The 17,907-nt window shown below is 40.5% G+C and overlaps 1 protein-coding gene across 1 annotated transcript in view; it reads right to left on the reverse strand.

The window, feature by feature from the left end:
* LOC102160313 (T cell receptor delta constant) overlaps positions 1 to 17,631 on the reverse strand; it is a 660,440-nt gene extending 642,809 nt beyond the window's left edge. Inside the window, exons 1-2 of the mRNA XM_084969265.1 lie at positions 17,508 to 17,631; positions 16,996 to 17,297 (exon numbers count right to left, since the gene is read on the reverse strand). Of these exons, the coding sequence (XP_084825391.1) occupies positions 16,996 to 17,297; positions 17,508 to 17,556 (351 nt within the window). The 5' untranslated portion in view covers positions 17,557 to 17,631. The remainder of the gene's footprint in view (positions 1 to 16,995; positions 17,298 to 17,507) is intronic.
* Between the last annotated feature and the right edge of the window lie 276 nt (positions 17,632 to 17,907).

Raw genomic sequence — 17,907 nt, forward strand, 5'->3', positions numbered from 1 at the left:
TAATGGCAGTGAAATCATATTCATTTATGATGTCACTCTACTCTTAACTTATTAGCCGTTGTAGGAAGCAAGAATCCATGGGTCCTTTCATCAGATATTTGGCCATGATTGTTGTCATGAGAGCATGTATACTGTTTGGTGAAATTCTACAGTTCTCATTTTAGTTGTCATGAAGCCAAACCTCTCCTAACATGCTCTTTAATCAATGAAAACATTAAAAACAGTTAACAGTATACATGATTTCCAAAATAAAAATATTTCTCTTCCTTGACATTGAAGGAATAAATATTCTTTTCCATTCTGTCCTGAAATTTCACCTAATGAAGTCATTTATGTCAAATTATCAAATTTCAAGCATTTTCTTTTCGTTTGAACACCTCACAAAGAAACGTAATGAGAACAACTGAGTTATTCTATTTAGATTGTCCTCAGACTCTCCTTGGTTCCTTTATAGAATCCCCAAACTCACATGCCATAGGAGGCACAGAATCACTATTGAGGTTCCAGGGTCTTCCCTATTGTCGCCGCCACTTACTCCTTGATGACTGTTTTTCTAAAGATGCTGACCACACATTCCATTCTGGGCACTGTAACCTATTTTAATCTTGTCATTTCATTCCAGTGAAATCTGCTCTAATCGTATATATATTCTCCTCCAACTTTTTTTTTTTATTAAACTGTTCAAACTATTAGAAAAAAAGGAAAACCAATTTTGAGAGCCAGGAGGGTTTACATAGTGACACATATATATATTTTAAATTGTTAAACTTTAGTCATCATCATGCTGTACATTACATCTCCAGGGCTTATTTTATCTTAGAACTGAAAGTTTATACATTCTGAACACCTTCACTCATTCCTACTCCCATCCCCACCACTTCTGACAATCACCAATCTGTTCTCTATATCTATGAGTTCTTGTGTATGTGTGAGTGCGTGTGTGTGTCTGTCTGTCCACACACTTATGTTTTAGATTCCACATATAAAATGATTTCAAAGTATTTGATTTTGTTTCTCTGACTTACCTCACTTGGCATTATGCCCTCAAAGTTCATCCATGCTGGTAAATGGCAAGATTTCTTTCTTTTTCACCAGTTTCTTTATCCATCCATCAATGGACTCTAGGTTGTTTCCAAGCCTTGGCTATTGTCGAAGAGCTACAGTGAACATGAAGCTACAAATATCTTTTTTAAATAGTGATTTTATTTCCTTCAGATATATACCCAGAGGTGGAAATGCTGGATCGTACAGTAGTTCTATTTTCAGTTTTTGAGAAACCTCCATATTGGCTTCCTCCATAGAGGCTGCACCAATTCTTAGTTCCATCAACATTGCACAGCGTTCCCTTTTACTACAACTTTTTAAAATTTCTTTTCTTTTTGATAATAGCCATACTGACAGATGTAAGGTGATACCTCACTTGCTTTCCATTTGCATTTCCCTGATGATTAGTGATGTTGAGCATCTTCTAATTCACGTATTGGCCATTTGTATGTTTTCTTTGGAAAATGTTTATTCAGATCACTTGCCTATTTTTAAATCAGATTGCCTTTTCTATTGATTATATGAGTTTTTTATATATTTTGGATATTAACACCTTATTAGATATAATTTTCTCCCATTCTGTACATTGCCTTTTCATTTTGTTGATGGTTTCCTTTGCTACACAGAAACTTTTTAGTTTGATGTAGTCCCACTTGTTTATTTTTACCTTTTATTGCCCTTCTTTTGGTGTCAAATCCAAAACATTATTGCCAAGACTGATGTCAAGAAACTTAATGCCTATGCTTTCTTCTAGGAGTTTGATTGCTTCAGGACTTATGTTCAAGTCTCTAATCCATTTTGAGTTGGTTTTTGTGTTTGGTGTAAGATAAAGATCCAATTTTATTCTTTTGCATATGGCTTTCCATTTTTCTGAATATCATCTATAGAAGAGACTTTCCCTCCCCAAGTACATACCCCTGGGTTCTTTTTTGTGAATTAATTGACTATGTACTCATGAGTTTATTTGTGGGCTCTCTATTCTGCTCCATTGATTTATGTGTCTGTTTTCATGCCAATATCTCTGTTTTGATTACTCATCTTTTTATAATATAGTTTGAAATAACGAATTGTGATGCCCTCAGTGTTGCACTTCTTTCTCTAGATTGCTTTGGCTATTTGTGGTCTATCATGGCCCCATACAAACTGTAGGATTTGTACGTTCTATTTCTGTCATGGCCTTTTAAACAGGTATTTCATTGAATCTATAGTTTTCTTTGTGTAGTATGGGTATTTTAACTGTTTAAATTTTCCAGTCCATGAGAATAAAATATCTTTCCTTTTAAATTTGTCTTCTTCAGTTTCTTTAATCAATGTCATATATTTCAATGCACAGGTCTTTCACTCCCTTGGTTCAATTTTTTTAAGGTATTTTCTTTTTGATGCAGTTGTAAATAGTTACAATGCAAACAATGGTTAGTTTGTTATTAGTGTGCAAAAACACAACTGATTTTTGGGTATTGATTTGTAACCTGCAACTTCATTGACTGTATGTGTTAGTTCTACAATACATGACATCTTGTGGGTACATTTCCCGCTGTTAAGCCAAATGATTTGATTTTCTTTACACTTTTTCTGTATTGAAAAAGTGTACATTATGAACTGGGGTAGGATGTCTCTATGATGTTTATTTTAAGTTGAACACATGTTAGTCTATAAGAAAGTAAAAGATTTTCCCAATGGAATTTTTCTTGGCAATTATGTGATCTATTAAGAGTACGCCTGTCAAAGTCGTAGGTAAGAAGTGTTCTCTTCTTCTTTCTATAAACTCTTTGATCTTGTCAGTTTTTGTTTCCTTTGCCAGCATTAGTAGGATTGGAGGTGAGTATCTGCAATCACCTGTTGGAACACCACCTGGTGAGGCAGCCCTGAACATTCTTGACACACCCAACTAAGCTGGATAACACCTTTATTGGAGTGATTTTTCTCTTCTTTTCGTTCCTTTCACTTTTTACCTTTTCGAGTCCAGTTCACTGTGGTTACTTATTTATTTTATTTCTATCTTCTTACTAGCTACCCTCCTAGCTAAAAGAGATTCTAGAGCAGAAGGAGATACAGATTGAGAAGGGAAGATAAAGAGAAAAGTCCCAAATCTGTAGGGCCAAAAAGTGTCTGTATTTAAACCTGTACCAGTGTAGGTGAGGAATAATAAGCAATGTGAATGCCCTGTGGTGGCCTCGTGGTGTGACTGTGGCTGGAGGTGGGGCTGAGCCCCACGGAGGGTTCCTGTACAGGCTGCAGGTGCCTGGGGAGCGCTGTGCTCCCCAGCACAGAGGTATGTGGCTGAGTCTGTGGTCTGGGCAGAGGAAATGTACAATGAGCTGCGGCGTTCTGTAGCGACTGTTGTTGCATTTAATCTTCCATTCTTCTTTGTCCCTGAAGGAATGGAAAACAAGTGGACTAGTCGGCCCCCTTGGCTCTGTTGATACCAATGTACATACTGTGTGCCTTTGGAAAAATTGCACCAGAGCGTGGAGCTGGCTCCTTCTTGGAGACTCAGGACTGGGGGACGCTGCTCCACATCCATCCCTCTCACACCTGTTGAGAAACAGAGAGACAGTCACAGGTGAGGGTCCCTGTAACTTCTACAAACCCTGAAAATGTCCCCAAGATGATGAGAAGGATAGAAAGTGTGCAGGACTTGTCATCCTCCCCCCAACCCCCTCAAGAGTACAGCAGCTGCTCAGTCCTTGAGATCCCCCTGTGGGGCAGCCCCAACTCACAGCAAACCTGGGCCAACAGAAGCCCCAGCACAGGGCGCACCAGTCCCTTCATGCCTCTGCCTTGTTTCTGGGAAATTGTCTCCTTCAGATACACAGCTGAACCCCTACAGGTTGGGTGTCAGGATTGTTCTGGACAGGTTCCAGTTTCTGCGACCAATCAGCTCACCCTGCAAACTCTGCTCACTGAGGTCACACTCTGTGACACAAAGCCCCACCCTCCAGCCACAAAACCTTTGAGAACACTGAACTTAAGAAAACAAGTATCTTTCCTTTGTAAAATGAAAAAGAGAAAAAAGAAATAAGAAAAAGAAAATAACTAAGATATTCATAGAAATGATCCCTTCAAGATTCTACATTCCCAGAGTTCCCAACTAGTATCCATGAGGCCACAGGTTCGATCCCTGGCCTTGCTCAGTGGTTTAAGGATCCAGCGTTGCCATGAGCTGTGGTGTAGGTTGCAGACGCAGCTCAGATCCCATGTTGCTGTGGCTGTGGTGTATGCTGGTGTTTACAGCTTGGATTTGACCTCTAGCCTGAGAACCTCCATATGCCAAGGATGCAGCCCTAAAAAAAGACAAAAGACAATAAATAAATAAATATTTTACATTCTCTTTACTGTTGTCTTTCACAGAACATGCCAAATCCTTGAAAATAACACAAGCTGACCCCTGGATCTTTTAAGTTTCAGTGACTCAGGAGGGTTGTGTTTAGTTCCCACTGCAGACCTAGGTACTGTGTCACCCATAACACAGAAGTACTTGGCCGAGTCACTCCAGTGGACGGATGTGTTCCTTGGGCTGAAGGAGATTGCACTGCTATGAAATTCAGCCTCAAAACCTCTGACACCTGAAACAAGGCTGTTTCTAGATGTGCACTTCCAGAGAAGCTGGAGTTCTTGGTTAGTCTGTTGCTCACACTGGAAGAGAAAAGGTGGGACAGAAGATGAGTAGTTGCCCCTCAGCTCCAGAGGGTCTCCTTCAGGGACAGTCATGGGGCTGTCAGCCTGGGTCACTGAATGGGCTCTCGTGTGTCCTGAATGAAACTCAATGCTGATTCAGTGAACTCAGCCAAAACAGAAAGTCCCTATTCAAAGTTAAACTAGAGCTTTATTCCATGTGTAGACAAGGGAGTACCATGGAACAGTGCTCAGTCAAGAACAGAAGCATCAAGGGGAACACCAAGGTCATGGTGGGGCAGTAAAAGTGGCAGTGAGCTCTTTCTGGAGGATTCCCAACTATCAATAGTCTGAATACCTGAGGATCTGAACCCAGATTGCTCTGAAGTTGAGGAATGGCAGGGAATTTAGATTTCTTCTTCCAATGGACGTTGTAGGGACCATTAGAGAGAAAGTGTGTCTTAACAAAACTGCCTGCCTCTAGTGTCTGAGATGTTTTACCTGTCATTGTGTAAAAGATGCTCTCAAAATATCTCTAAACTGTAGGGAAGGAAGGTGTTTGTTAGCTTGTATTGATCTTTTACAGAAAAACTATTCTCAATTTAGATAGCAGCGCCCTCTAAGGGCCAGATCAAGAACTAAGGAGCAGTTCACAATTTTTTTTTTTTTTGATCTTCTTCACCTCTTTCCTACACTTGTATGTAGGGTTGAATTTCAAAGCATTATAATTCTGTACAGAAATTATTTACGTTTTTAGCCCCTGAAACTTATAAAGTTGGTCTTTTTAAAAGGACACAAAATTATGTACAAAAAATTGGATACAAAATAATTTTCAGAATGAGAAGTAAAACCATAACAAATTACAAATTTTAGAAAACAAATACCACAAATAACGTATATCTAGAAACTATAAAATTTTAGTGCTTGTTTCTATGACATATCATACTTTTGATTTCTATTGTTTGGGTTCCATGCTTTTCAATTGTTTCTTTATATGACAAATAGTTTATAATAGTTCCTATGTAGAGATAAGAAAGACAGTTTGGTTTTTACTTCTAGTATGGTTGATCAAAAAATTTTTTTAAATTTTATTTTTGGCTGCACCCACATCATATGGATATTCCTGGGTCAGGGATGGAATCTCCCTGCAGCTTTGACCTACACCGCATCTGCAACAGTTCCAGACCCTTAACCCACTGCACCAGGCCTGGGATTGAACCTCAGCTCTGCAGTGACCCAAGCCAATGCAATTGAATTTTTAACCCACTATGCCACAGAAGAACCCCCTCCCCAATTTTTTTTAAATTCACCGTTCATTTTGGTTATGCATGAAAATTTTTAGATTATAGTCAAATTTTGGGAAATGTCCACCAAGTTACCACATGCTTCAAGATTTCATTAGATTCCAAATTTTCTTATGTGATAATCAATCCTGAATACTATGAACTGATGACACTCATTAACCAGTTAATGAAGCCTGTATCAGTTTCCTATTGCTGTATAACAAATTACCATGAACTTTGTGACTTAGGAGAACATTCATTTATCTCACAGTTTCTGTAGGTCAAAAGTCAGGGCACAGTTAAGCTGGATCTCATGAGGTTGCAATGAAGTATTCAACTAAGGTTGCAGTCTTGTCTGAGGCCTGACAGTCCTCTTTCCAATTCGTGTGGTTGTTGGCAGAAGTCATTTCCTTGCAGGTATAGCTAATCAATTTTTTTTTGAGTGATAAAAATAATGTGTATATTGGGAGTTCCTGTTGTAGCTCAGTGGTAACGAAACCGACTAGTATCCATGAGGACACGGATTAGATCCCTGATCCCTCTCAGTGGGTTAAGGGTCGGGCATTGCTGTGAGCTTGGGTGTAGGTTGCAAATGCCACTCAGATCTGGCATTGCTGTGGCTGTGGTGTAGGCCAGGAGCTGTAGCTCTGATTTGACCCCAAGCCCAAGATCGTCCATATGCCACAAGTTGGCCCTGGAAAAAAAAATAAAAGTATATGTTTGAATGTGTGAGAGTTTAAAAATAATCCAAATATCAACTTAAAAGTACCCTTCCATGAACATAAACAATCAAATTTGGTTGTAGCTATTTAGAAATATTACTTTTGGAAAACTGTGTTAGAACCCTAGTTCTACCATAACAAATGATCACAAGATGATGGCTTAAAGTAACAAAGTTGGTTCCCCCGAATCTGAAGGACAGAGATCTGAAATTGAGGTGTTATCAGGAAACATGCTCCCTCTGAATGTTCTAGGGCAGGATCCCTCCTTGCCTCTTCCAGCTTCTGTGGCTCTGATTGGGATGGAGTAAGCACAGGTAGTTGTAGAAGTCCCAGTAAAGGGACCATAGATAAAGAGGGAAACTTAGGGGACTTTGGGAGATCACTTGTAAGTTAATAAATTGCTCAAGAAAGCCATCAGCACAAGGAAGCCTTGTTTGACTAGTGAAGGGAGGAGAATTGCCTCAGGTCATTGGGTGGGGGATGGGATGAGGCCTGCATTCAGATTCAGACCAAGGACAGGAGTTTGAGGACCACCCTTCTGCTGATTTGAATACTGGATCCCAAGGAGGAGCTACTCCCAGAAAGGAAGAGGTGGTCTTTTCCAACCCCCACTCCCCCTTGGATGATAAAACTGTGGCCCACCGTATCCTTGGGGCAGAGACTCCTTGCCTGCTCACAAGCGTCCTATCTTAATAAATCTATTTCTTGCCTATCACTTTGTCTCTCGCTGAATTCCTCCTGCGTGGAGGCATGAAGAACCTGAACCTCAGTGAGTCCAGATGCTGGGTGAGTGATTCTAATTTAAAACCATGGGTTCAAGTCGCAATCTGGCTTTAGGCTAGGTTCGAGTCCTGGCACGTGGGTTCAAGTCCCAATCTGTGTTCTGGATAGGTTCAGGACATTAGTGCTGTCAATTTCAGCTCGAGGTGTTCCTTGGCCTCTGACTGCATAACTCCAATCCAATCCCCACCTCCATCAAGAAGTCCTCACTAGGCCTTCTCACCTGTGTGTCTCTTATAAGGACACTTGTCACTGCATTTAGGCTCCACCTGGATAATCCAGGATGATCTTATCTTGAATATCCTTAACTTAATTACACTTGCAAATTCTTTTTGTCCCAATAAAGTCCTATTCACAGTCCATGGATTAAGATGAGACATAAATTTTCAGGTCCCACCCTCCAATCCACTATAGGAACTTTAATGTCTTTGAAGTGTTGCCATGTGAAGTATATATGTTAGGAATCTCAATACTTCTTTTAGAGTCAAAAGTGAATCTGGGAGTTCCCATTGTGGCTCAGTGGTGATGAACCTCACAAGTATCCGTTAGGACGCAGGTTCAATCCCTGGCCTTTCTCAGAGGGTTAAGGATCTGGTGTTGCCACAAGCTGTGGTGTAGATAGCACATCCAGCTCAGTTCTGACATTGCTGTGCCTGTGCGTAGGCTGGAAGCTGTAGCTCAGATTAGACCTCTAGCCTGGGAACCTCTGTATTCTCGGGTGCCTCTCTAAAGAGATGAAAAAAAAAAAAAAAAAAAGAACCTGAATCTGAATCACTGCTTAATATGGGAATAGCAGGTTTAGGATGTGCTGGAAAATGAAAATCCTATGAATTAACATGAAGTTCTTTGAAATACACACTATTCAGATAACTTTTTTTTTTTTTTTTTTTTTTTCCTTTTTGCAATTGTCAGATAACTTTTGCTTCTCTGGCATGTTGGATTTGGACATCAGAATTGTAGCTAAGTAGGGCCCTGTGGAACTCCTATGCAAAAAAGCCTTTCTGTGTCCCCCATTTCTTTTTAGGAAATAGGTCTCATTCAGCCTCCTTGACCTTACTCAAGTTCCCAAGGACATGTTCAAACAGTTGCAGGGAGGGGATGCAAAGACCAAGGAGAAGCAGTCAAGAGATAATAGTGCACTCTTGGAGTAGGGTCCTGGTTCCTCCTCAAGGAATATAGATAATAATATCTTTGAGTTGTTCCCCAGAACTAAAACCCCCAACAAATGGAAGATGTTAATGAAGCATTCTTCATTCCATGCAGAAGGATCACCAGCTTTGAAAAACAGTGAAAGCTTGCGTCCATCCTAATCCTTACCTGTGGCCCTATTTTTCACTCCCAAATTATAAAACCACCACCCAATCTCTCCCAAGGGGATCACAGTCTTTAAGGCATTAGCCTGCTGTGGATTCTTTGGTGTGGCAAAGCAGTAATGCTGTTTTTTTCTCCTTCACCCAAAACTCTGTCTCCACATTTCTATTTGGCACCGTTGGACAGAGGCCAAGTTTCAGCAACAGAATGGAGAGGAAACTAGAATGGCAATCCTCCATAGTGAAGTCTCCATCCCCGTCTCAAAAGAGCAAGGAGTCTGGAGGAGGAGCACCTGGGGGTGATCTTCATGCAGATCAGGAGCCCTTCTGCACTTTCCATAGAGGGATAAAAACCAGGACAGAGAACTTGCCTTTTCCCAGCTCATCCCATTGTTCTCTGTTGTAATCTATCTCTGAGTCTTGCGGTGTGAAGTAGAATTTGGCTAAATGAAAAGAAAGGGACCTGGCCCTGCCTGGATTTACAGACTAAAAGGAATCTCTGCATTCCTAGAAGGAAACTATTGGACTGAATATCAATATAAGATGGCTCTCAGTGGCTATTATTTCTGTTAGAACAATCATAAGAGTGGTCCTGATCCAAGAACATTTATAATAAAATGTACAAGTATTATCCTGTGAGATTTCAGGCAAGAAATAAATAATGCACCTGAACTGGGCCATGAAGTGTGGTGGTTTGCACACACGGGCCAGAAAAGAATGTTCAGACTTGTATTGGGAGAAAAAGAAGGAAGAGTTTGGAGTTCCCGTCGTGGCGCAGTGGTTAACGAATCCGACTAGGAACCATGAGGTTGCAGGTTCGGTCCCTGCCCTTGCTCAGTGGGTTAACGATCCGGCGTTGCCGTGAGCTGTGGTGTAGGTTGCAGACGCGGCTCGGATCCCGCGTTGCTGTGGCTCTGGCGTAGGCCGGTGGCTACAGCTCCAATTCGACCCCTAGCCTGGGAACCTCCATATGCCGTGGGAGCGGCCCAAGAAATAGCAACAACAACAACAACAAAAGACAAAAAAAAAAAAAAAAGAAGGAAGAGTTTATTGAGCAAGGTGGTGAGGAAGTAGATTTTATTGAGGTAAGAGACACTTCCTGCACAGCAGGATGACTTCTTGATAATCAAAGAAGGCAGGCAAGGAGTACAGGATCCTGACTGTTTTTATAACCCAGGGAGAAGAGAGGTCTCATGATAACCCTGCTGACCTGCTGATTGTTTGGGGAAAGAGAGATCTTATGATACACTTGCTGGTTGGTTGGACTTGTATGGGTCCCCCATAGAGGCCTGAGGAGTGGATCACATACCTTTCCTAGTAGGGGGCAGGAAGGAGTAGGACTGGTTGCTCAAGGTAGGGGAAGGGCATTACAATGAGATGGGTGGGGCAGTGATAAGGTTGTGATAATTCTTGTCTTGCCTAGAGGCTTTGAATTCAGTGTCCATGAAGGGACCTTAAAGTCCCACTTAAAGAATGAGTACAATTGTGTGCATTTTACCCAAGTACATGGGAAAAATTCATTCTGCCTAAAGAGAACAGCCTCTGTAAAGGCCCAGATTTGGGAAAGAGCTTAATATGTACACAAGTGGTTAGAATTTCATAGTAGCCGATGTACCCCTGGAATATGTGGTAGAAAAGAGTGAATAACGAAAGTTAAAAAAACTTAGGGGAAATGTGTAAATTGCCTTGTATTTTTTAACATAGAATTTGATCTTTGCAACTTCTAACATTTTTTCATTACCCAAGATGAGCAGGAAGTGATCTGATCACATATATGTTTTATAATAACTCTCTCATGTCCTGTTGCCTTTTTCTTTTTATTTATTTATTTATTTTTAATTTTCCCCCTGTTCAGCAAGGGGATCAAGTTATACTTACGTGTATACATTACAATTACATTTTTTTCCCCACCCTTTGTTCTATTGCAACATGAGTATCTAGACATAGTTCTCAATGCTACTCAGCAGGATCTCCTTGTAAATCTATTCTAAATTGTGTCTGATAAGCCCAAGCTCCCTATCCCTCCCACTCCCTCCTCCTCTCATCAGGCAGCCACAAGTCTATTTTCCAAGTCCATGATTTTCTTTTCTGAGGAGATGTTCATTTGTGCTGGATATTAGATTCCAGTTATAAGTGATATCATATGGTACTTGTCTTTGTCTTTCTGGCTCATTTCACTCAGTATCAGAGTCTCTAGTTCCATTCATGTTGCTGCAAATGGCATTATGGCATTCTTTTTTATGGCTGAGTAGTATTCCATTGTGTATATATACCACCTCTTCCGAATCCAATCCTCTGTCGATGGACATTTGGGTTGTTTCCATGTCCTGGCTATTGTGAATAGTGCTGCAATGAACATGCGGGTGCATGTGTCTCTTTTAAGTAGAGTTTTGTCCGGATAGATGCCCAAGAGTGGGATTGCAGGGTCATATGGAAGTTCTATGTATATATTTCTAAGGTATCTCCAAACTGTTCTCCATAGTGGCTGTACCAGTTTGTATTCCCACCAACAGTGCAGGAGGGTTCCCTTTTCTCCACAGCCCCTCTAGCACTTATTATTTGTGGACTTATGAATGATGGCCATTCTGACTGGTGTGAGGTGGTATCTCATGGTAGTTTTGATTTGCATTTCTCTTATAATCAGCGATGTTGAGCATTTTTTCATGTGTTTGTTGGCCATCTGTATATCTTCCTTGGAGAAATGTCTATTCAGGTCTTTTGCCCATTTTTCCATTGGTTGATTGGCTTTTTTGCTGTTGGGTTGTATAAGTTGTTTATATATTCTAGAGATTAAGCCCTTGTCTGTTGCATCATTTGAAACTATTTTCTCCCATTCTGAAAGTTGTCTTTTTGTTTTCTTTTTTTTTTTTTTTTGTCTTTTTGCTATTTCTTTGGGCCGCTCCCACGGCATATGGAGGTTCCCAGGGTAGGGGTCGAATCAGAGCTGTAGCCACCGGCCTACGCCAGAGCCACAGCAACGCGGGATCCGAGCCGCGTCTGCAACCTACACCACAGCTCACGGCAACGCCGGATCGTTAACCCACTGAGCAAGGACAGGGACCGAACCCGCAACCTCATGGTTCCTAGTCGGATTCGTTAACCACTGCGCCAGGACGGGAACTCCTCTTTTTGTTTTCTTTTTGATTTCCTTTGCTGTGCAAAAGCTTATCAGTTTGATGAGGTCCCATGGGTTTATTTTTGCTCTAACTTCTATTGCTTTGGGAGACTGACCTGAGAAAATATTCATGATGTTGATGTCAGAGAGTGTTTTGCCTATGTCTGTTGCCTTTTTCTAAGTTTCCAGTATCTTTCTGTTGGGCACTAGGCTCAGCACTGACGTTCATCACCTCATTCACTTCTCATGAGAGCCCTGTCTGGGAGAAAATATCAATATCCACATTGCAGATATGGAAAAAAACTGAAGCCTAAAAACTATTAAGTTGTTTTTCCAAAGTCACACTCAACAAATGAGTGGTAGATCTAGAAATACAACCTAAGTCTTCAATCTTGAGAACTCCACTTCACTTTCTCCCTAAAGGAGGATGGACCCAACAGTGAAGGGTTCCAATAAGAATTGAGTGAGAACAGGAGTTCTTGTCGTGGCTCAGTGGAAACAAAACTGACTAGTATCCATGAGGATGCAGTTCGATCCCTGGCCTTGCTCAGTGGGTTAAGGACCCAGCATTGCCATGAGCTGTGGTGTAGGCTGTGGGCGAGGCTTGGATCCTGAGTTGCTGTGGCTGTGGCATAGGCCAGCAGCTATAGCTCCTATTCTACCCCTAGCCTGGGAACATCCATATGCTGTGGGTGCAGCCTGAAAGAAAGAAAGAAAGAAAGAGAAAGAAAGAAAGAGAAATGAGTGAGAACGCACATGCAAATCACCTATTACAACACTTTCTCTAGTTTAGGCTCACAACCAACTACAGGCCATGTACAGCATCTTGGGGAGATGGGAGACACTGTTCATAATTTCAGAGTTTTTCCAAAAGATAAATCTCTGTACTTTCCTGAGGCATATTTGGCAGTTTACATTCACAGGTTTCATGTATTATCTTAAGAACTATCTATCATTTTTTTCCTATGGAAATCGGTCCATTAAGGTGTTATATTGAGAGATTAGATGGAATATAAATATGGAAAGAGTATACCAAGCAGTGTTTGCTACAACTGCTTATTTGTTTCCTCTGTTATTGAGTCTTGCTCCCACGTCTCAGGATATTTCTACACTACATTAAAGGACAGAGCAGTAGATACAATTTCACTTACCAGAGAAAAAACTCCCAATTTGTGCAATAATTCCAAGCTTTTTTCCCAAGATAGTCTATCACTCTCCTGCCCAGATCATCCCATGCATTGTATTTTTTTTCAGTCTTTTATTTTAACATCTAGCAAGTAGAAGATTAAAAACCATTCAGTTCTGCTGATTCTTCCCATTTATTCAATGGGCAGATGATTCACTGTGGTCAGTAAAGGTAGCTCCTACCTTGTCTAAGTTTCACCACCTCTTAACCAGTGAACACTAGAGGGAAAACTGGGAGGTCAGTGTAAGCATCACAAAATATTTTAGCAGGACACCAGGTGGCAGTGCCTCAGCTTTCATTCTTGCTGCAGGCAAAGTGCTAGAACCTGAATATCAAGGTAGGAAAATAGATTTAGATAAAGGATTCACAAAGGAATAACACTGAGGAAAGACATGAAGGAATTCAGAGGTTTACCATGTAGACATTTGGGGGACAGCATTACAAAGAGGGGGCACAGGTCTCGATATGGAACATGCTTGGAGAGCTTAAGGAATAATACTTCCTCTTTTTCAGTGTAGCTTCTTATTCTCCCCAGCACGTTTTTACCTAAGAAACTAACTAAAGCATTCAGCACTGTTAACTGGTTAGTGGATGATTATCTCATCTGCTGACCCTGGGGCCATCTGTACCTAGGATTGGCATCTTCTTTTCTAGTTCCCTTTAGGTTCCAGTTTAAACCAGTAATGTCAGCACCACTGAGACATCCAGCCACCCTGTTCTGGGGCCAAGTGCTTCTCCAAATCCAAGTCATTCACTTTGGGAGACCTCTAATGTGTTACACTTTGGCTGACAATAAAAGTTTGAGGTGCTTTCATAGTTAGGAGAGTTACGTTTCATTTCTCAAAGGTTAAAAAAAAAAGGGGGGGAAGAATAAAACCTGCCTTAGAGGGTTTGTGATATTTAAATTAGATAATGAATCTGAAGTGCATACAACAGTGCCTGATGTACAGTAAGCTCAATAAATATCAACTTTCTATTTTCTAGTAACAATGTTTTTTCCTGCGATGTCCAGGTCTGTGATCTATTACTGCTTTTTCTTTTCTCTATATCAGTTCAATGCTGAAAGCTTCTAGAAAATTTACTTAATCACTTATTTTCCTGGAGACAGTCACTATTTCCCCCAATCCTCTTGATGTCCTATTCTCCTAGTACATAGATACACTTAGGGTGCTGCAGGACACAGATGGAATGCTCAGATGAGGATTTATTTTCATTTTCCTAATGAATAATAGCTTTCTTTGAACATTTATTAGCTATTGAATATCATATTTTTCAAGAGAATCTTCAAGTTTTTTTTCCCTACATTTGAGTCCTTTTCAGCAGTATGCATTGCAAATATAGTTTACCTATCTGGGCATTGACTTTCCATCCTCTTAGCAGAAATTTATATCAAGAACAATTTTAAAATATACTTTCATGTTCTTAAGAATCTAGCTTGAAAGTATGGCCTTAGCATTTCTAACACTCTAAAAATGCTTTCCCTGGTAACTTCTATTGCTTGCTTTGGAGAAGTCAATATCAATCCTACTGATGTTCCCCAGAATACCATATAGAAATTTTCCTAGCCTAGGTACAATTATTTCTAATTAAATGGGACTTTGGTTTTGCCTTCAATGCCTTAGAAATTTCTGCCAAAACCACAGTAGTGTACTTGCAGAGTTCCTTATTCAACTTTATGGAATTTCCCATAACATTATTCTTTTTTTAAAAACATTTTTATATGATTTTTATTTTTACTGTACAGCAAAGTGACCTAGTCACACACATATATACATCCTTTTTCTGACATTATCCTCCATCGTGCTCCATCACAAGTGACTAGATATATTTCCCAGTGCTATACCGAAGGATGTCATTGCCCGTCCACTACAAATGCAATAGTTTGCATCTATTAACCCCAGATTCCCCATCCATCCCACTCCCCCTACCTCCTCCTTGGCAACCACAAGTCTGTTTCCAAGTTCATGAGTGTCTTTCCTGTGGAAAGCCTCATTTTGCCATACATTAGATTCCAGATATGTGATATCATATGGTATTTGACTTTCTCTTTCTGACTTACTTCACTTAGTATGAGAGTCTCTAGTTCCATCCATGTAGCTGCAAATTGCATTATTTTGTTCCTTTCTATGGCTGAGTAGTATTCCATTGTGTATATATACCACGTCTTAATCTATTCATCTGTCAATGGACATTTAGGTTGTTTCCATGTCTTGGCTATTGCGAATAGTGCCGCAATGAACATACAGGTGCATGTATCTTTTTCGAGGAAAGTTTTGTTGGATATATGCCCAAGAGTGGTATTGCATTATTCTTATATAAGCAGCTTGTTTTACAGCAAGTCAAGTACAGCAGTGCGTAGAGGTGCTTGATATGAGCAAAGAGGGTACGGAATGAGTAATGAAAGAGGAAGTTATAAACACCAGCTGCAATAATGTGGTCACTTGCAAAACCAGGAACTATAATAGTTATGAATATTAATTTTTCATTTCCATATAGATATATTTATATACATAAGTATCCATAAATACATCCATGTCAGAATCATTTATAATTCTCTCCCACTTGCCTGCAGATAGTAACCTAAGATGTGCTAATATAAGTTAGTCTTAAATCTTGTTACATCACAATATTTAAGACAGAAGATTTTGGAGAGCGTGTGACTCATGTAGAAGAAAAACATCACCCCAAAATGGATAAATCAACTTGCTTTACTCTTTGCAGGAGAGGGTTAGCTTGTTTTGGGTTGAATGAGGAATAATTGTTATCACATTAGCAGGAAGCACAGTTTTGCCATTGTCTTTATTTGTGTTGTTAAAAGAGGTACAGATGGATACATAGTTAACAAGGAGGCAAGTAAACTAGTTAACAAGAAACTGTAATAGCTTTATATTGTTTCAACTTAACTATGTGGGAATATATTTCTCAGAATTTGCTTCTCTGAATTATTCTAACTTAAAGTTGTCCATGAAAGAAATTTGTGCAAGATTTTGAAGGTGGTTATAATGAAGCTGCCATACTTTTTATGTTCTGCTGCTCTGTGCAGGGCTGCATGGACTATAGCAGCTCATACATGTTGCTGCTGATCAGCTAGCTCATCCTACTGATGAGTCAACTACCCCACTTCCCAGCAAATCTCTCCCTTATCTTCTATCTTGGACCAAGTATGCATGTAGCATGATGGCAAATGCCACTGACTTCCCCCGAAGATCACCCACTACTGTATGACTGAAGGAGTTGAGAGACAGACAAGTTTTAGCATGTCTTTGTGAGTTTCAATTGTCTTCATGGTTCTAGTATGTCCTGATGAGTCACAGTTTGTCCATGTTTTTGTTCACATCCAATTTTCCTCTACAAATGTTACCCCAGCTGGCTGATAGTAAATTTAGGCTTACTACCAGATAGAAAGAGAGCAGCTTTGCATAGGCTCCTACACCAGCTCTAGCATTTACATGAGTTCTGTTCCTCATGGTGTCTCTTATTCTATATCACATGTGGTTCTGCTTCTCTAATTGTACCCTAAGGGACACAAAGTCTCTGAAGAAAGACCTAAGGAAATGATTTTCATGACAATTCTAGATAACTAGTCCAGGTTGGTGATGTGAGCATCTTTAGGTGAAAATGCCACTTTAAATTGTTTCGAGGCAAACTTTCAATTTTAGACACCTTTACATGTATTCTGTATGATAGTTTTAAAATAAAAAATTCAAGAAGAGATTGTAATAGTGGAAAGTTACCCTGAACACCTATTTCAAAATGAGATAGAAAGAGATTTTACTTAGAATTAAATGTTTGATCCAAACCACAGATGAAGCAACCACAACATGACTATTTCTTGTTTGGGGTCTGCAGGTGTGGAGTTCAGCTTGAGTCCTATAGCAGAGGGGCTCTCTATTATTGAGTTCTGGGGTTTTTGTTCAGCCTCTCCTATTGCTTCAGGCACTGTGAGCTCCCAGAGAGCACAGAAGTACGTTGCAGAATCGTTCAGCTGTAAGGCTGAAATGGTGAGACTGCTGGATTTTTGTGCTTTCTGGAAGTTTATGGAGTAGTGGCCATCCTTTGTATTTTGTCTAGAAGAATCCCAAAGATTAAGGTAAATCATCTCTCCACTGGGAGGCTGTTTATACCAAAAAAGGTAGTAATCCCTCTGCGATGTTTCACACTGACAGTTTAAGGTGACTGACTCCCCAACTTGACTGGGTACAACTGGCTGGTCTTGAATAACTTTCTGGGTCACACTGGATCCTGTGGGAAAAATCAGAAAACAGAGATCAGTAGCGAATAAAATAATGTAGGAATTAGACTACCTTAGGACCCAAAGACAAGCCCAGTTGAAATCATAATATGCCTGCTTTCCTGCCATCCCCCTTCCTCCCCAAGTCCACGTGAAGCACCCGGGCCTGTGTGCAGTCCTTTCCCCCTGAACCTTCCCACCATGTGTGGGACCATCCCTACCAGAGAAGACGGAGGCCAGGAAGAGCCAGAGCAGGCTGGAGAGCGGCATGTGGCACGGATTCCCCTGCACAAGTGTGTTTCGTTGTGCCTCAGGCTGAGCGTTCAGTGTCTTGGAGTGTCTGGCAGCTCATATACATAGTCCCTGGGTTCCTGTGTGACTCCCCCAGACAGGAAGCAGGGCCTGTTATGTTCATAGACCACATGGCATATGCACAGATGAGAAAAGGCCTGGCTTCCCACAAACCTTTACTTTGTCTACTTGTCTTTCCCAGGTCGTTATGTTAGGCAGGTCCTAAAAAAGGAAGTGGAAAAAGCAACTAGTATTAATCATTTGAGCCAAGGGGAGCTGAAGACTAAACAAGATGGCATACATTGGTAATTATTCCACAGAAAAATTTTA

Source organism: Sus scrofa, chromosome 7 (genome assembly GCF_054392235.1).
Source record: "Sus scrofa isolate SSC_HxYL_T2T_F1_AM1 chromosome 7, Sscrofa_HxYL_maternal_Yorkshire_Landrace_v2.0, whole genome shotgun sequence".
Lineage (NCBI taxonomy): Eukaryota > Metazoa > Chordata > Mammalia > Artiodactyla > Suidae > Sus > Sus scrofa.